This window comes from Glycine soja, chromosome 7 (genome assembly GCF_004193775.1).
Source record: "Glycine soja cultivar W05 chromosome 7, ASM419377v2, whole genome shotgun sequence".
In the NCBI taxonomy this organism is placed as follows: Eukaryota; Viridiplantae; Streptophyta; class Magnoliopsida; order Fabales; family Fabaceae; genus Glycine; species Glycine soja.
Window position 1 is genome coordinate 38,180,542 of NC_041008.1, and position 20,609 is coordinate 38,201,150.

General features: G+C 32.1%; 2 protein-coding genes across 2 annotated transcripts; one reads left to right on the top strand and one right to left on the bottom strand.

Annotated features, from left to right (window-relative positions):
• Positions 1-4,060: 4,060 nt before the first annotated feature.
• LOC114419504 (protein STRUBBELIG-RECEPTOR FAMILY 3-like) lies at positions 4,061-10,602 on the bottom strand. Its single transcript, XM_028385184.1, has 17 exons — positions 10,386-10,602; positions 10,119-10,264; positions 9,843-9,972; positions 9,633-9,701; positions 9,152-9,217; positions 8,949-9,020; positions 8,781-8,852; positions 8,626-8,697; positions 8,474-8,539; positions 8,268-8,333; positions 7,558-7,928; positions 7,133-7,380; positions 6,446-6,717; positions 5,992-6,130; positions 5,015-5,151; positions 4,754-4,910; positions 4,061-4,371 (listed from the first exon to the last, which is right to left on the bottom strand). Exons 2-17 carry the CDS (start codon positions 10,216-10,218, stop codon positions 4,309-4,311), a joined length of 2,100 nt encoding a protein of 699 aa, XP_028240985.1. The 5' UTR covers positions 10,219-10,264; positions 10,386-10,602; the 3' UTR covers positions 4,061-4,308.
• Positions 10,603-15,817: 5,215 nt separating this feature from the next.
• LOC114420654 lies at positions 15,818-16,603 on the top strand. The gene has a single exon (XM_028386496.1). It carries the CDS (start codon positions 15,818-15,820, stop codon positions 16,601-16,603), a length of 786 nt encoding a protein of 261 aa, XP_028242297.1.
• The last annotated feature ends 4,006 nt before the right edge of the window (positions 16,604-20,609 follow it).

Here is a 20,609-nt window from a genome sequence, read left to right on the forward strand (position 1 = left end):
AGATATAATGTAGCACTTAATGTAATAAATGATCATGGGGATTAAGAGTAAGTCTATAAATGATTGTAGACAAATAAATGATTGACCAGAATAGAAAGGCTCAATCGAAGCAAGATTAGATTCACTTCACAAAATGAATGATTTTTGGATATATAATCTATACACCTGAATATGTTAAACACAATTATGTTTTTGGAAACGTAGTCCATTCACACGAAAATAAAAATTTTGGACATGTAATCCATATATTTGAAGACGTAAAACTAGTTAGGTCTTTGGACTTGCAATTCATATACTTAAATATGTAAAATCTATTACATTTTTGGACTTGTTGGTTATATACACTTGAAGATGTTAAACTAGTTAGATTCAAATAGATTTTTGTGCAAAATCAAAATGATAACAATGAAATTGAGAGATAAAAAACACGACTTGACATTAATTTTGAAGACACATATTTTCTTGCAATGAATGTGAGTACTTTTGATACTTAATCACTCTAGTAGCACATGAAAAGCTTAATTTACATCTAATGGATGTTGTTACAACTTATATCTGTTATATGACTTTCTTGATGATGACATTTGCATGAAACTCCATAAAGGATATAATTTGCTCAATAATGCATATTCTCTAGAAGAATATTCTCTATGAACTAAAACAATCAAGTTGCATGAGGTATAATTGACTTATTGAGTACTTGCTATGTATTTTCACAAAAATATGAAAATAAATTTTTTGTAATTGTTGTTTATGTAGATAGCATAAATATTATTGGAACTCTTGAAGAACTTCCAAAAGCTATAGATTGATTAAAAAAATAATTTGAGATGAAGGACCTAGGAAGCACAAAGTCCTATTTGGGAAATTGAATATTTAAAGAATAAAGTTTTTGGGCACCAAGAAGCTTATATAGTAGAGGTGCTTAAAAGGTTTTATATGAGAAATTACATTCGTGGTAGATTCCAATGATTGAAGGTCTCTATATGTGAACTAAGATCCTCCTAAATCTTGAGAAAAGGATGAATAAATACTTAGTCTTGAAATATCATGTCTTAGTATTATTGAAACATTAATGTATCTTTCTGTGCATGCACAACTTGATATATCATTTCCCACCGATTCACTAACAAAATATAAGTTTTCACCAATACAAAGACATTTAAGCATGCACTTTGTTATTTTAGAGGTTATATGATAGATCCTCATAATGATATAACAAAAGTTTGCATGAGGTAATATAACAATTCCATGACAATATGGGAAATAAGGCAAAATAGACACATTAGCTAATCATGCAGAAATTTTAGTTCAACACGAGAAAAAATCACATTGACAATCACGTGAAAATAATATTACATTTATTGCTTGGTCGAAAGAGGGATACATCAAATGAGATAAAACAAAACATATTTAATCAAAATTCTTTTTCACTCATGATTTCCAAAAGAAATAAATGCTCAATGGGTTCGTTAACATGGAAATCTAAAAGATTTATTTACAAAATTACTACTAAGGAAGACTTTTAAGCAACTGACTCACAAGATTGAATTTCATTGTCTTAAAGATGTTTGTTTACATGGGGAAGAAACAAATGTTTTTAATGAGGTTTTTGTTTACGTATTAAAGAATGATTTACTCTTTTTTCTTCACTAGGTTTATATCCCATGAAATTTTTCCTAGTAAGATTTTAATGAAACACATTATTAGATAATGGACATCCAAGGGAGAGAGTTATGAATAATCTTTTTGTGATTGTCCATATCTTTCATTATCTTTTATAATATATCTTTTCTTATTTATATTTATCTTTTATAACTTCTCTAATTATCTTTTTTACCTATAAATAGGTTATTCTTATTGGAAAAAATACACACAATTTTCATCATCTTTAAACTCTTATATTCTCTTCTTCTTTATTATTATGCTTCAAGTTATATTTTATTTAACATCTATTACATTTTTTATAAGTATTATATATGTTAGGGGATCAAAACAACGTAACATATGTTTTAGTTTTTTTTTAGGCAAAATTATAAATTTGGTCTTCCTATTTGTTTCAGAATTCGATTTTGGTCCCCTTATAATTTAATTTACGAATTTAGTCCCTCAATTCTTACAATCCCGTTTTTTTAGTCCTCAACCCCGAAATTGAATGTTGATTGTTACTTGCCAATATAGACTGCCACATGTTGCATTTTTATTGGATGTTGACCGTCATATGTTGCATGTTTATTGGATGTTAATTTCGTACACCTAATTAATGTCAACCTCCAATAAAATTGCAACACGTAACGATCAACGTTCAATAAAAATGCGACACGTGTTGATCAAGGTAAGCAATTATCAATCAACGTCCAATCTCGGGGTTGAGAACTGAAATAACAGGATTGCAAAAAAATGGAGGACAAAATTCATGAGTTAAAATTATAAGGGAACCAAATTTACAATTTTGAGACAAATAAGAGGATCAAATTTACAATTTTATTTTTTTTATTGAGAATAATAAAAATACAGGTTTTCATTTGCCAATGACTTACTGTTACTCATGTGATGCTAGTGGGTTCTCTTGGTGATTTTCGGCAAAGAGAATGTTTTGGCAATTCCAGATTTACTCAAACATTGATGTACCTTTATCATGAAAGTTACAACATAAAGCCACGTACAAAATCAGTGACAAAGTACCAACAGGGCAGTCCCACTGTCTACTGCCGATAGTTAATTTGTAGTGAGTCATTTTCCCCATCAGGCAATGTACCCTTGCTATAAGAATTTTAGTATTTTACATTGGTTTATAGTAATTTGGGTTCACGTACGATAGTTCATCAATTTTAATAAATTGCACACATTTTTATATGTAAATCCATGTGTAAGTACTTAAATAGAAACCGAAGCAAACAACTTAACCAATAGAATCACTTATATTGTTTTCTCATTACATAAAAGTGAAGAGAATATTACTAATAACCGTATTGCCACGACATGCATAGTACGCATAGAACATGATTTGCGGTTTGATAATATTTTTATGGTCATTTTCAACGTCTTCTTCAATCCCCTTTAATTGTCCTTCTTTAACCTTTTAGACAAGGAATACGAAGCACTCCTACGTAGTTGGAAACTGACAACACTGTTTAGTATTTTACGACATAGCATGTGCACATGGTAGCAAGCAATGAAACCAATATATACCTGCAAAATATAAGAACCAATTGAAGTAGTGTCGTCAAGTCATCAACCTCATTCATGGATTTGTGTTCCTGTCCATCTAATCACCATCGCCTACTTGATGAGTATTTGCGTCCATTAATTAATTGCTTAACGTGGATACAATTTTTATTAAGCAGCAACCAAACCTTAATTAATACTTTCCTTTTCAATTCTTAACTCAAGTAGGTATATCTCCAACCCCAAGTGCTCTAAATATTTTGAATTCACTGGTAAAAAAAATAGAGTTCAAGGCACTGCTGATGTGTTTTTGAGAGTATTTTAAAAAGTTTGTCTCATTATATATATATATATATATATATATATATATATATGAGAGGTAGGCAAATTACATTGATATAATTTTAATCAACTATTACATCATTTAATAACTTCTAATTAGTATCTTTGATCATTTACTGAGACTAACCCTGGGGGCTGGCTGTGTACCTTCTCAGTTAGGTTACTGAACTAAGTGTCAATTTCATGTATAATTAGCCCAACCTAAGATATGGGGCAACCACTTTTTGAGGATCTAGGATTCCCATATATCCCTTGAGAAAAAAATCCTAGTGGGCAGATTTTTAGGTACTGGAATGCTTTATATAGATAGCCTCAAAACCTATAAAGGAAACCTATGTCATAACAAATACAAAACACACACTAATACTAAGGACTCTTTCATAATTTTAATATTCAAATTTTTAGAGTACGAGACTTGAAATTTAAGTGTCCGCTGCCAAATCCTTACTTTCATGGTTTATTAAAGAATGGAAGTTTTTTATGACTTTTTTTTTAGTTCATTGTTTTATGAATGAACCACATGAATAGTTTCATAGTTGGATAGTTATAGCTTCCTCATCATGCAGAAATTTTAGCATTCATATGTCAGCATTCGGGTGAATCATCTGTGTTGTGCTTGTGTCTGTGTACATACACTATACAAACTCAATAAAATCACACATTACGGAACGATTGATGTCAGTGAAAACAAAAATAAAAATGAAAGAATGAATATGTAACATCCAGAAAATTTGGTAACCAAAAGCTTCTGTTACTAGCTAAGGCAGTTCATCACCCCATTAACAGCTACACGACCCTCTACATCATTCGCAAGAGGTCCTGAACAATTTCTGACATCACTGGTCGAAATTCAGGTTCATGCTGGAAAAAAAAACAATAGAAAAAGAAAAAAAATTATGGGCCATAAGAGAGTAGATAAACTGCATCAACCTAAGCTATTGGGGTATAGTTTTAATTCCAGACCATACTCCTTGAAAGGTCTTAGTATATTCAATATTGACAATTCATGTTATGGTTTGCACATTTCTAGACAAATAAGAATTTGAAGATTACAAAAAGCGGGTTAAAATGTAAAGCACGCCTATATAATTTTTTGGTGAAGTCTTTGTGTTTTTTTGGTGAAAAGCATGGCTCAATATTTGATCAATTAAAAATTGATTACATTTGTGCAATGAACCATGAGACAACTTATGAACCCCAACATCTCCTCTTGTATTTGGCACAAAAGTAGGCATAAAATTACCTGTATACATGAAGAAATAATGTCTGCAAAACGTGACAATGATTTCTTAGGATATTCTCCATTCAAGGAGGGGTCAACCATTTTTGACAATGCATCTATGTCATGGAGTTGAGGGACTGCCCATCTCACCAAAAATTGTTCTCCACGAGGCAGTGAGCTATAACAATACGTAATTAATGGTACCTTAGCCAAATTCAATACTTTAAATATGACTTCATAAAGCACAAGTATCTAATATAACTCATTAATGGGATTGCTAACCTGTCATAGGATTTTCGTCCAGTGAGGAGTTCTAGCATTACGACTCCAAAGCTAAAGACATCACTTTGCAGTGTATAACTTCCATACTCAAATTCAGGAGCACTGTAACCATTAGCTGTGAGGTGGCATCCCACCAACTGAAAGATGCACCAGTGTTAGCCAGAAATGCAATAAAGAGTTAAAGACAGAAAAGTTAACCTTTAATTGCTGCTGTCTTACAAAAGCACAACCCTCCAAACACACACACACACACCTGTGGAGTGAATTTTTCAGAAATTTTAAGTCTTGTGAGAATTGGAATTTAAGTCATTTAGTTATATATCCTTCATAAAGTTGTGGAACAGACCAATCATCCATTTGATCCAGGTATTACATAATTTTATAAACAAATTTGCTTAGCAGCCATCATGATGTAGCTACAAAGAGGGTGTGGGATGAACAATGTCTTGAATAGTTGAATCCTTTCACACCTAAAAAATTTTCATAAGTGCATCCATTTTTTGGTACATGCGAGTCTAAGGGGAGGGGGAGGTAGACTTATTCTAAAATTTGAGCATGCTACAGGCGTCAAGAATGACTTATTGGGATTTCATTTGGTTCCTCTAAAGTGCATCCCACACTTCAGAGGGCAAAGAGCATAGTGATTGTTAGTGTTAAAAAATCTACAGTTGAAATTATAATAAAATACATGCTACTTGATCTACCAGTTAAGCCAACCATTATTGGCCCATAACCGCATCTTATTGCTCCTCAAGACTAGCTTCCTTTAGCAGTCTGATTTTTTTTTTTTTAAAATAAAGTAAAATCCAACCACATGTTTTCTATGCATTCGTATTTAGGCCAGTTATTTCATCTTGTTCAATAGCAATCCAAGAATGTTGAACGCATATTTTAAAAGCAGAAAAGAACCAGGAATCCAAACCCCCAACCATTATATCAGATGAAGATTACGTTAGAAATTAAAGCTGAAGTGTTACCTGACTAGCAGAGCCTGAAGATAGTAAAGAACCTAATCCACAATCAGAGACACGCACTTCCAAATTGTCATTGAGGAGTACATTAGCAGACCTAAAGTTTTGGTGCACAATAGGTGGCTGACAGTGCTCATGCAAATACCTAACACGTGAGAGAAAAGGAGATGAATAAAATTAAGGTTATCAAGAAAATTACCAATGCCTTAACCTAGTGTTAATAGTCTAAAACATAACATTGTTAAATGTGGATGAAGATTCAATTTCACATCATATGTGTGAAAACCGCCTAGCAAAAATTCTACAAATTGCAAGACCTAATATATTCTTATTAATGCCTAACATACAAAAGTTATGTTTCCAACCTCCAGAACAAGACAAGCATTGTTCAGTAACCAATATTGAGTTTATCTAGTTACATGAAAGAGTTATTGAATTTGTGACTAATTGCTAAACTTACTCTAAAGCTCTTGCCGCTCCAAGTGACACCCAAATGCGATTATCCCATGAAAGTTTAATCTGAAGTTTATCATCAGTATGCAATGCATCATGTAGGGTACCATTACTGCAATACTCATGTACAAGTAGTCGTTGACTATACTCAGCACAGTAGCCCATAAGCTTTACAATATTAGCATGTTGAATTTTGGAGATACTGAAAGCTAATTGAAGAAACTGTTCATGATTTTGCCCCATAGAAGCAGTAGCATTCAGCTTCCTAACTGCCAGTAACTACAAAGAAGATTATTTCAAAGATATAAGAATATGAAGCTCCAGTTAAATAAGTGAAACTAGGATAATAATAACAGGTCATGGCAAGAAAGCACAACAGGAAAAATCTGGAAACGTCACAAAGTACTAGATTCCTAACAACAAGCAATGTTTAAACTTCAAACTAATTTTCTTAATTTATTAAGGGTAGTAGAGGAAAAGAAATACTGTTCAAACTATTGAGAGGGGGCAACAGAAGATGAACAAATATCTGGTTTTATTTCTTTCATTTAAAAATGTTTAAATAAATAAATATTAACAACTCAAATTGAAAATTTAACCCTACCTTCCCTTTCCTCCATAGGAATCAAAGCCAAGTTAGCAAAGAAATGAACATTAAAAGATGCCCAAATACATTAAACTAGAAGAATATTACCTTTCCATCAGGGAGTTCAGCTCTGTAAACAGGGCCAAGCATGCCTTCCCCTATATAATTTTCTTGGGAAAAACTATTTGTGTACTGCTGAAGTGATGCAACAGTATAAACTTTGATGGAATTTGTTACAATTTGTCTTTTGGTTGCTGTGGTAGATATAGCTTGATTTATTATTAAATTCTCTCCTGGAATGATTGGGATATGATGTGGTGGTGCTGGCTGCAGGGGTGGAAGTTTGGAACTCCATCCTGTATTGTTTAATTCATAAATGTTATTGCATTCTGAAATTGAAGAAATTCATTTCGCAAGTACTTCTTGTTTATCCTGCAACTTTGGTTCTTCTATTTTGAATTGCAAATAGAGTTTAAGAAATTATATTACAACAGCTAAAACTAAAAGAATAGGAGCTTCATCATCAGATTTACCTTTCTCCTTGTCAGTAGTTGCTTCAAAAGGGGAGTCGCTGCTTGTACGTTTATGCAAAGATCTTGTATACACATTCGTGTTGTGTTTCTTATATTTCTTGTTCTCCTGTCTTCTCTTAAAGCACCACAGCATTAGAAGACAGACTCCTAATGCAATAAATATCAAAAAGCCTGCACCAACAATCCAAACTAATTTTGTAGTTTTGAAAGATCTCCCAGCAATTGCAGGTATTGGTGCTTTTATGGTATCAGAGGGATTATGTGTCACTTTCCAAGGTGATTTTTCTGGGGAAGGAGCCATAGCAGCAGGTTCAGGGGAAGCAGCTGGAGGTGATGGAATGATAGTAGTATTAAATGGATTCCCATCTTTTCTGCAAAGTAAATGCTACTATAATTAACTTGTATGAGAAATCTGGTAATGGGGCTATAAATGAATTTATTTTACCCTAAGGCGATATGCAAAGAAACTAAGCCAAAACTAAAATGCTAAAATCATCTGGAAAAGGATAATCCTAGAATATTGCATTACATTTTATCATCAATTCTCATCTGAAATAAACTAAAGTACAAATTTCCAATGTAACATCTCCTTGAAGGAATAAAATAATAATACTTGAACATAGGTTTCAATTTAGAGAGAGAAGGAGATTAGCTAACAAAACTATGTTAGAGAAGAAAAAGAAATACTCAAAGTGTAAGCCATGACTCACCTGAAATTAGGGATACTCAACAACTCTGGGGGAATTGGCCCAGAGAATATATTGTTCTCTATATTCCTACATCATTATAAATTCACAGTTTAACTTAAAAACACTCTAAACTTCCTAAAACAATAACTTGTTGCTAGGTATATAGACAACAGTCATCTGACTAATTTCTATGTCTGTAAAGAGAATATGGTTTCTGAGAAATATACAGATCCTGAAGAGGGAGGTCCTGCAAAACAAAAAGGATCCCAGAAAGTTGATTGTTCTGCAAGTGTCTGCAAAATAAATAAGATTTTAAAAACATGTAATCATTTAACGAGTAGGAAAATATAATCTCTTCGTTGCTAAAAGTTTTACTTACAATATGATAAGAGATGACAAATTCCCCATTGAGGGAGGCAGCTGACCACTCAAATTGTTGCCAGACAGATCCCTGAAGATAGGCACGTGATTTGTGTCATTGTGGACAAAATAAAGACAGTGAAATATCAATGTGATTTAACAACATTTTCTTACATATTCATCAAACCAGTGAGCTGTAGAAACACATTTGGGATTTGCCCATTCAGATGGTTATCTTTTAATGACCTAAAGGTGGCAGTATATTCTCATTCAAAATGAAGAAACAGATTACGGAAAAACATAACAACTTAGTATTAAGAAGAGGAAATGCAATAAACTCACAAGTCTGACAATTGAGTTAACGAGGACAAAGCATCTGGAATGCTTCCATTTAAATGATTAGCTGACAGTGACCTGAATTTGTAAAAAGAAAACAGAAACTTGCATAAGGAAACTTGTGTCTATGAATAAGGATACAAATGAGTTAGTCAATAGACAGTACAATTAAACAAGTCACAAAATTGGTGATGATAAAGAAAACATACAAGTTCCTCAAAGTAGGGGACAAAGTGGATGGAATGGTCCCTCCAATCTGGTTGTTGCTAAGATCCCTGCCCAATTGGGGAACATAAATCTTCTTGAGGTTTTCAAGCAAATAATAACACAATCATGGAACTGAAACAAGAAAGCATATAAAAGAAATGCAATCATTTTCAGTATGCATACATGTAAAACCATGCAATACAAAACAAAGCTATTTCTTCTATTGGTCAAGAGCTATAAAATTCCCTAATAACCAAACCAAAAATTTGACTCACCTAGTCACCAGAGCATTTGGAGTTTGGTGAAATAGGAACTCAGTGTACAAAAGTTCAGAATTTCAATGGTTACCCAGGGAAAAATGTAAATTGTACTAGTAATACTCTAGAAATCACAGTGGACATATTCAAATAGACAACACTAAATTCATTGGTTTTGAAAGACATGCTAATGACATTTACCATTATCTTGAAAATACACACTTACATGTCTATGATGGATGGGAAATCCAAATTACTCCCCAGCTGTCCGCTTAAATTCATGCCTCCCAGCCGTCTGCCAACCCAAATACAAATTTTAGAGAGCCATGTCCCAAGTGATCACATTCACCATATAAAACATTACACTTTTTGAGAAAATAAAACACAAGACAACTAAACAACCAACAATAGTTTAAGGAAGTGAGGAGGGACATACAATGCAGTTATGTTGGAGAAGACACAACTCACACCTTCCCATTGTTCCAAACAAGGATCTCCTCCTATGGCTTTCCACCCCTCAAGGGGTGGTGAGCCAAGAGCCACATACAAACTATTGATTGCCGCAACTGTGAAGTGTGAACCATAAACAAATTGAAAGAAAACGTTTAGCTAACACATCCAAATAGAATACGTATGATGCTTACGAAACAGAGCATCATAAAATTGAATTACAATCAAAACTGAAAAATGAGAACCCTGAACTATACTATACCATCAAGTGGGTCAGTGTCCCCAACACACAAACTTGCAGTGAAAATCAACATTGACAAGATGAAAATTTGCAAATTCAACTCCGAATTCGCACAACCCATTTCTTCAACAGAATCAGCTTTCGATTTTCAGCACCTTTTCCAATGCCTTCAGAGACACAAGCCTCCAAAAACGTTACTAAACTCAAAATTGAAAATTGAAACAACAGAGCAAGACAAAAGCGTGAACTTTGATGAGAATGAGGGTAATTCTGAGAATTGAAACATACCCTTTGGCGATCAGAAGCAAATAAAGTTGGAGTGTGGGAAGAGTGGAAGATGGGTGTGGAGAGTGAAAAAAAGAAGAGATGGTTCCAAAGTGCATAGAGATGGAGACAGACACACTCTGTTCTGCTGCTTTGTACTTCTTTCTTTCTTTCCAAAAGCAAGAGCTAACAACTACTGCAACAACACTAACGTCACTGTTTTTTTGGTTTGAACGTTGGTTTGGTTCAAATTCTCTTTTAATTAAAAGCAATAAAAATGCGGATTCAGGGTCCACCAACGTCAACGTTGGACCACCGCGGTTCCTTTTATGCATACTCATTACTCGGTGCTGTGCTGGTCCGAACTTCAAAACATAAAAGCAAGGAGTTATAAACTTATAATAAAAAAACATATTTTAATTATATACTAATTTGATTGTTCTAATCAATTATATTATTTAGAATCAGGACAACAATTGTATCAAATTTTGTTATATCTCCAGTCGTGAAATTTCATAATTAAGATAATAACACATAATTATTTTACACAAACAAAAAATAATAATAAATTAATAAAAAATAATTACAAGTTTACAATTTTTCTTATCATTATTAATTTATTTTTAATTTTCGTTATCCATATTATTCTCTCTAGAAATTAGTCATAACAAAATTAATAGATAATTCGCATTAATATGATGACAAAACATTTAAAATTTAAAAGTGTTGTGTTTATTTTAAAGATATATTTTTCCGCTCATATTTGAGTTTAAAAAATTTATTTGATATTAGTTTTGTAATATAAAAAATGTGATTTGAAAGTTACGTTAATACCTCATTAATAATTATAATTAATTGTTTCTGCATAAGTTACTTAATGTATAAAATTTAGTTTTTTTATGAGATATTAAATTTGAAATTAATGTTTTCTTTCAAATTTCAAATTTGGATTAATATTATCCAATCATTTTATTCTTCTTTTTCCATAATATTTCTCTTTTTCACGTCCATTGAATCTTTCTTTCTTAGCACCCTACTCTTATTCAAAAACTACATGGACAACAAACGCGCGCTGTTTACAACTCATACAAAAGTGTTTTTTTGTTACGGTATTAATATAACAAGGAACTGCATGTAAGTATGATGTCCTTTAAAATTACCTTCCATCTCAAAATGTAGAAGCCTTCAGGAAGGAATTTGTGATACTAAGAGGGGCTTGGGGGAACATATACGATGGGGTAAAAAGCAACGTGGGACTTGAAAGACATGATTAGATTAGCTGTGGATTCTTATATTCGCCATTTTTTTTAGTATATAGAAATGAACATGCTCTTGACTTGACATCGTTTGTTCTGTTTCACTAGAATTTATTGTTTTGGGACGGAAAAACAGTTGATGATGTAAGTTGATAATGTAAATAGTAGTTGATGATGTAAGTTGATAATGTAAATATTATATTATGGAGCTCGAGTTTATTCATTTATCTGGGATAAGTATATAAGGTTAGTAAAAATTAATAAGTTAAAAAAATTTTGTAAGTTTATTTTTGACAGAAAAATAGAAAGGATCCAATAACGTGGCAACTCCTAAGACCCCTTCAGGGTGTAGAATGGAAAAATAAAAGTGCAGGGCGAGTTCCAAAATCTTTCCCTACAAGAAACACCTAAAGTGCATTGAGGAGGGCTTTAGTATGCCAAACTAGTTAGCCCATGAACATTTTTCAAACCTGTTTAACCTATGAATCAGATTGAATCCCGTTGACTCACCCGCTGAAACTCACTTTAACACTTCTACCTTTTTCTTTAAAAAAAAAAAAAAAAACTTATTCATGGTATAACGGGGGAAAATTAAGTATATATTGAGTTTGCAGTTGATATTTGAAACAAATGTAAAATCTTAAATTCCACATGTAGATAAAAAATAATTACTCATTTTGTCCTTGCACTTAAAAATTATTCTTTTTAGACAAACATTTTTGGATCTCTTTTAGTTTTGGCTCCTGCCTTTACAAAATGAGAAGAACTAAAAGGATAAAGTTTGTGTAATTGTAACGACTAGAAGGATCTAAAAGTGTGTGTACACTATCAAAATGCAAATGATTTTAAGTATATAGACTAAAATGTAAATTTTGCAAGCCAGTAATTAATGAGTGTACCTTCTCGCGGTTGTGATACTACTAGTCTCTTGGCCCATTTCTATTCTTTGTTATGAAAAGGAGATGCAAGACAAATTGTCTTTTTATTGAAGAGAGTGCTAATTTTATTCCAGTTTGCAACAAATATGTCATCTAATCGTTGTTACAGGCACGAGCATGTGGGTTTTTAAAAGATTTTCTTAAAATTTTGAGCCCAACTGCAGCTGCAATATTTTTGTTTCACCCACTTTTAAGACATGAAATAGTTTTTAGCTCAAGTGTAATCCTTGCGTCTTGATGTTGATGATGATATTAGAAAGTTGTCATTAATTTCGGAATCCGATCATATCAGAATAATTTTCTTTTCTTTTTACTTAATCAGTTCTAGTTTGAATCTTTGTGCCCTTAGAAATTTAGACCCAACAAATCAGTGTTGATGAATATTTTTTATATGAAGCTTTATAAATCAACCAAACTGTCTTTTGAATGATAATTTTCTGATAGAAAGTTGAGTCTTCATTACTCAAAGACCAAGTCAATTAAAAAGAATCCCAAGTAATAAATTGACGTGAGAATATGTAATTTTTTTTAGAAAAGAATGTGTATCATCTAATCACAACTCTTTATATATAATAAATTTATTATTTCTATATAATAATTATCTAAAAAGATTATATCAATAAAGATTTATGATGATATGATACTGTAAATTTAATTTATACTGTAGTAAATGTATGATTATTAATTCTTTGTTTTTTCATGTTATTTTTAAAACTTTTTTTGCCATGTCCTTTCCAGCTCCGATGCCGTTGTTGTTTTCATAAACATAATGAGTATACAAGAAAAAGATGAATGATTAGTCTGGTCCATGACATCCTTCGATCTGAAGAGTTAGTTAATTGTTTCCTCGAGCATGATGAATAGCAGTCACTTCTAGGAAAATAACGATTCTATCTAATAGAGCAGAATTAGCTAATACGATTCCTTTATGTTGATTCCAAAGGTTTTTAAATTTTATGTTTGTCCAAGACAGAGGAACGTGAAAGAAAAAAAAATCACGTATAATTTATTTACTTTTCTTAAATTTCATTTTTTATCAATAAAATATTAATTTTGTTATCAGACATGGAATTCACAATGCAACTTTAACAATATCATTTTTCTTAAATATCATCTGTCTGATGCACGTTGAGTCCCTTACCAATCACAAAATCTAATCTAGATCTATGGTTATACATATGACCAATCAAAAACTCTGACAAAAAGCATACATCATTAGCATTTTTTTCCCTTCATTTTATTGAATGTTTGTGCACTTTCGTGGCATTGAACAACCTCATTTGGTCTCCTAGAATGCAATGCTTCGTTGGCAGGTAATTAGAAGTTCCTTGTTACTAGAAGCAAACACATGCAAAGTGTGTCCTGTTCTTCTGTTCCTCCAAGAATCCAATGCATTGAATCTCTGATGAGGTTTTCTGACTAGAAATGTTTATTGTACGTGTTACTACTTCTAATAGCATGTAGAATTTTACGCATCAGGAACTCACCATCATGTTTAATGCCAATTATATCAAGAAAAAGAAAAATGTTAATTAACATCAAAATTAAAGGATGGTTTTAATTAACCAACTAAAACTGATAATGTTTTATTAGAAAAACATCTATTACACCTTTTTTCTTTTTAATATATTCGTCACTAAAATCTAATCACTTTTAATTTTTTAAACTAGCCTTTGAGATTGATGTTAATGAAACTATAAGGAAAAAATAATTGTTTTAATATTTTTATGTATAAATAATCAAATTCATTTGATGTGATGCCAAATTGGTCCTTAAACATAAAAAATACAAATATAATATCTAAATATATAAAAAGTATGATAAATTTATCCTATCATTAAATTTGTGAAATTATTTTATCATTAAGTTGTAATGTTTAAAGACCAATTTGATAATAAATTATGTTTTTTAAGACGAATTTGACATTAAATTGTAATGTTTAGAGATCAATTTGTCATTAAATTGTTTGTAAGATTAATTTGTTGAATTTTTTACACATTTAGATATTAAATTTAAATTTTTCATTTGTTAAAAATTAATTGATCGGTGTTTTACTTTTAAGGACAAATTTAATATTTTCTTTTTTTCTATTTTTCATAAATATTTGTAAGAATATTTAGGTGTTTTCATATAAGGGTTTAATTATAAACTATTTCAAAATAAAATAAATTGATCTAAACTAACACATTTTTCTTTTTTTAATAATTTTCTATTCTAATTATCAGAAAACTCATTGTTCTTTTTTTTTACTAATTACATGATGACAGTAGTTCCCGAGATTAGTCTTTAGCTTCTTCAAGGTTCAATAAAAATAATTCATAATAGTTTAAAGTAATTAGCTTTATAATTGTATATTATTTTAATTTTAATAAATATAATCTAATCTTTGTTTTATAATTGTCTATTATTTTGATACGGGCTCTCATTATCATTGTACATCTCATCATAACTCACACGGGACGTTTGTGAGATTAATCAATAACCATTATCACTGAACTTATACCTTAAAATTGGACCTCACATTGGACATCTCATACCTTAACATTCTCCGCTCCTAATAGAAATTTGCAGGGCACAGATGGGGCATGGATCACAAGCACCATATGGCAATCATATCCTCTGCAAGAGGTTTTGTTCACTGTTTTCCAATATTTGTGTACACTTTCATGAGAGCAGGAACGAATATCACGCACAAAACGACACAGTTGCCACCCCATGCTAAATCCATTAAGAGAAGAGTCCCGTTATTTGTTGGCTCAATCTACCTAAGTTCATGCGCATTTTAACTTTTCCTCATTGTTTCTTGTCTTTTGTATTAAAATGTTTTACTTATCCCCCAAAATTGTTTTGATAAAGGGCACAAGCACATGTATCTTTCACATCGAAAGAAATTCTATTCCAGTTAGATAGAAGTACTATTACCAATAGAGTTCTGTCTCCGTGTATTTAAAACACTTATATACTCAAAACTCGTGTCACCAATTAAACTGAAACAGCTTATTTCAGTTCATTCACCGATTTGGTACTCCTTTCACAATTGTTAGTGTAACTGATGGAAATCTTACAATAAATGCACCCTCCCTTTGACCCCAACAATTCACTCTCTTTCTTAACTAACATTAGCTGTACAACCCCTGTGATGGAAAGCCAACACCTTGGGGGAACCCCATAACCTTTGTGATTGTGCCTGCCTCAACAATGTTTTTCCTTTGAAGGAAACCAAACACTTGGTTTCTTGCTGTGCTAGAATTCCAACACACCAATGGGTTGTTGTGTTAGTAGTCACAAAACCCCAACCTCTTCTTCACTAGCAAAATTCCATGATCCACCAAAACCTCTCATTAAACCTTCAGAAAGCAGTAGTGCAGAGGAGGCTGTGAAGGAACTGCTCTTGGAAACCCCCAAATGGAACCCGACAACCTTTGCCAAATCAAAACCACAAAAGCCACACCAAAACACAAACTTTCACAGATTTAAGGATGAAAAAAGCAAGGTTGAGAAGAGGGCATTGACATTGTCCATTTACAAAGCCGAAGACACCACCTCAGCAGAAGTTTGCAGCTTGAGCGAAACCGTGTCCACAGATACTTCAATCGCCAACCAGATAGAAGAAACGCGCAAAAGGGTCGATACATCTCAGCCCAAATTGCAGAAAAATCGTTCATTTCCCGGTGAAAGAAGAGAGAGAACGGTGGTGCATGGCGCAAGGAACAATAGTGTTGGGTCTGTGAAGTTGGTTCAGTGCAGAGACCAAACAGCTAAGAAAATTGGTAACGGCGGAACGCGTCGCCGGAGAGATCCCACCGAGAATTCTCTCCGGCGGTCAAGGTCGCCGGCCACCGTTTCCGGCGCCGGAGAAGCTAGGCCCGTCACGGGTCGGAGCCCATCTGTTAAAAAACTTGACCGGTCCACTACAAGGATCAGAACCGGAACGGCGGAAAACGGTTGCCGGAAAAGGGAAAATCCGACGACGGCGGGGAAATGGTATTCCGCCGGTGAGTCATTGGAGAATCCACTTGTGTCATTGGAATGCTTCATCTTTACATAGGGTTTTGTGAATGTGTCCGGAGACGGTGGTGGGTGGTGCCACCGTCATGTTATTAGTAACTCTTCCTCATTATTATTTTGTCTACTTTCTTTCTTCAATCTTGTTAATGAATTTAATGCAGTTTTGGTGTAAATGTGGTAAGTCAAAGGACGAGTGTAGGAGGGATCTGGATTGGTTTTAGTCCCCAATCTAAAATTCGGTGCGAATATAATTAACGTCAACTTTCAAGATTGCTACATGTGGATCAATATTCAACAAAAACGAAACACATGATAAACAATTAAGAGTGTTCAATTTTGAGGTTAGGAATTGAAATAATGGAATTAAAAAAAATTAAATTTATAATAATCAAAATTAAATTTTGAGATAAACAAAAATTAAATTTATAATTTTACCTTTAATTTATACATTTTATTTTTAACGTTAAAGATTTCGTGCGGTCACTGTGGTGACTGCAGTATGTTAGGGCAAAATGTACACAGTACACTGGGAGCATGTTAGATATTCTTTTAATCTTTTCAGTTTTTCTTTTGAAAATAATTCTTGAGAATATAGGAAAAAATATTTTAAAAAATTGTTTGATAACAAACATAATTTTTTCCAGTGTTATTCTATAATGGCAAGTGTAGTGCTTGTGTTCTTGTATGGTAAATGGCATAATTAGCATATTTACTAAAGAAAATTAATCAATTTTTATGAAAAATAAAATACTTATTGCATTAAAAATATAAAGTAATTTTATATTTTATATTTTTAAGATAATCAAAGCATTTAATTTGCAATAACAGTTACATCGGTGACAGCATAAAATACTTATATTTTATTCATTTTGAGATTGTATTTCCTGCAACATCATTGTTTTACAAGATTTTATTTGAGTTTTAAAATGTTTTTCACTCTTAATGTTGTACTTACTTTTCAATTTAGTATCTATAATTTAAAATATGTCAATTTAATCCTTGTAGTTGCATTTTTTTTTTATCCAATTTGGCCATCACTGTGAAATTGCCTTAATGTCAATTCATTCTACTATTCATTGACTCCAATCTTCTATAATCGCAATACACCACCACCCAAAACAACTATCATCACTGTCTGAAGACAAGAACCATAGCTCCACAATTTTAGGTGAAGATCCACAATTTCTATGGCATCTTCTCTGAATAATAACCGCTTTCTCAATGTCACAAATGCACCCTCCTCAAAATTAAGGCGTCATGGAAAGCCATGTTTGCAAATTCCATGGTGGAAAGCCACGGCATTGATTGAACAGACCACGATAATGATTTTTTCATGTTGAGAATCAAATTAAAAAAAATAACGGTTTAAAAAAACCAAATTGATATGTTTAAAACTATAAGCACCAAATTGAAAAGTAAGTGCAACCGGAAGTAATAAAAGGGTATTTAAACCTTTTGTTTTTTTAACCATGAATTTGTAAGGGACACACACCCTTTAAAAATATAGTTGCTATTTTTGTATATGTTCATTTTCCTCCTAAACTTTATTTTTGGGCCCAAGGGTTTCTCCAAAAACTAAAGGGGTTTTTCTTCCTACACCCAACAAATTTCTTCTACACTAACATATTTTAAAAAATTTCAACTTTATCTTTTTTTTTCTTTATTTCTTCCTTTTCTCTTTTCTTCGTATAGTCTGTAAGGCAATGTTCATTTGAAATTTTTGGCGCATCCGTTAGTCTCCTCCGCAAAACTGGTGTTGGTATAGTTCGTGGTGTGTGTTTGTTGTCCGTGACTCCTCCCCAGTTTCTCTTTTGGAAGTTCCTTGTTGTCCTCTGCGAGTTTCCTCTCCTCCGCCTCCGTGAGTAGCCCTGCGTCACCATAAGTAAGTTTTTTTTGCCTTCATTTATTCCATACGAATTGACAATTTGTAAGAATCATACAGATTGACAATATGTAATTGTCAATCTGTATGCTCATATGAATTCTCTCGTGTATCATATGGATTGTCAATCTGTATGGTTTAACACAACCAAAAACAAAAATGTATGGAAGGGGACACACGATGGAATGGAAGAATGCAGGTTGATTACGATGAAGGGAGGGATGGACTCGTGATGCAGCAGGAAGGGAAAGGAGGTGTCAATGGCATGGGTGATTGGTGTGGGGAGGGATGATTTATTTGATTTTTAACTGAAGAATATTTTGGTATTTTTATTACACTTTCCGGGTGTAGAAGAAGCACATGGATTTTGCATCTCGAGGCCTGCAAGCCCCACTGGTCCACTTTGTTAACATATTTTATAGCACACCAGCTAGAACATTCCATAGACAATGCAGGAGAATATTTCCACAACAAAGCAACTATTCGGAAACGTTATAAATGCTTTTGAATTTTTGTGTGATTAAAATTTTCTTGCAATATATATATATATATATATATATATATATATATATATATATATATATATATATATATATATATATATATATATATATATATATATATATATATATATATATATAAAGAGAGTTGTATGGCGTGATAATTGATATGATAAAAAGTGATAAAATAAAAAATAGTAAGTTATTTTGTTTTTAACAAATGTGATAATTGTATTCAATTCAAATTTGTTAATCATTAACCTAGGTGTAGCTGAAATGGTTGAAAAATAATTAAAAATAACAGCAATAGGGCATTTTGTTAAGATCAAGTGTAGCAATAGTGTATTAATAATATCTAATTTACATCTGTTAATAAAAAAGTTATACTTCTAATTATTTATTTACTTTTGTTAATGAAATGGCTAGCAAAACCATATTTATTTTTATTTGAGAAAGGAGGGGAACCTATGTTGGATTGTTAGTAGCCGTTTGCTCTAGGACAATCTGGACAAGTTCATACATGGTGATGCTAGTGATTGTGGTCCTCATTTTTTTATATCAAACAATTAGTGAGTTTTCTCTTGGTGGGTTCCTACTATGGACAGTATTTTATGGTGCAAATCCTAATCAACCATTTTGGACACTTTCTTAGGTTTCATCCTCTTAAGCACAAGAGACAAATAGGTCATCTACCATCAATCTTGTGGAATGATATGGCTATGCAGAAAGGAATGTCCCAAGGCTCGAAGTTCAAAATTCAACCCAAAAGAGCAGCAACATATTTCAGAGCTTTCGGGATTCGTCAATATCTGCCTCCAGTGAAATTTAAATCGGTCATGGTTTTGATTACTCTTGGAGTGTCTTTGGATGAAAAAATTTAAAATTTTGAAAAATTTTAAATACTTAATTAAAATTCTTTTATTTTCAAAATTTTGTGTTTGGATAAAAAAAATTAAAATTATGAGGATGAAAAAAATGAATGAAAAACAAAGAGAAGATGTGGTTTGTGTGCTAGTTATACGTGTTTCTCTATGCTCACACCCGATCGATATTTTAGGAGCTCAGACGATGTTTTTTGAATAAGACTGTAAGAAGAGAATTTCAATTTCTCACCTTTTAGAAGGAAATTGAAATTCCAGATTTTTAGTTGTTTAAAATTTTGTTTTAAAATTCCAAAATTTTAAATTCTTCATAAAAAATATCCAAACAATGAATTCTAAATCAAATTCTCTGATAAATTACTTTCCTCAGTTAAAATTCTTTATCCAAACGCACTCTTGAAGATGTAGCGGAAGAATAGTATATTAATCAATTAAATTAAGCAAATACAATTAATTATTTAACAGTTCTGAGAGAGAAAAAACACATTAGTTTTCCAACAGTTTAGAAGAAGTCAGAGTCGTCACCACTGCCTCAGAATTTAACTATATTGAGAAATTTTAAGAATTTTAGTGTCAGTCTCGCCACCACTACCTCAGAATTTAACTACATTGAGAAATTTCAAGAATTTTATTGTCAGTCTCAACTTATATTTGTAAAAAAAACTAAATTAATTTAAATGAGTGTTCATATTGAGGATAAAAAAATAAATCAAAAAAGAATATCTCATTAGAGATGTAGTCAATAAGATTCTCTAATAGAGAGATACTTTACACTTATAATAT

Excerpts from the sequence above, each read along its gene's own strand:
- LOC114419504 (XM_028385184.1), bottom strand. The coding sequence starts at position 10,218 with ATGGGTTGTGCGAATTCGGAGTTGAATTTGCAAATTTTCATCTTGTCA. Across the intron at positions 9,973-10,118 it reads GGACACTGACCCACTTGATG|TTGCGGCAATCAATAGTTTG; the intron begins GTATAGTATAGT and ends CACACTTCACAG. Across the intron at positions 4,372-4,753 it reads TTATTTCTTCATGTATACAG|CATGAACCTGAATTTCGACC; the intron begins GTAATTTTATGC and ends TTTTTTTTCCAG.
- LOC114420654 (XM_028386496.1), top strand. The coding sequence starts at position 15,818 with ATGGGTTGTTGTGTTAGTAGTCACAAAACCCCAACCTCTTCTTCACTA.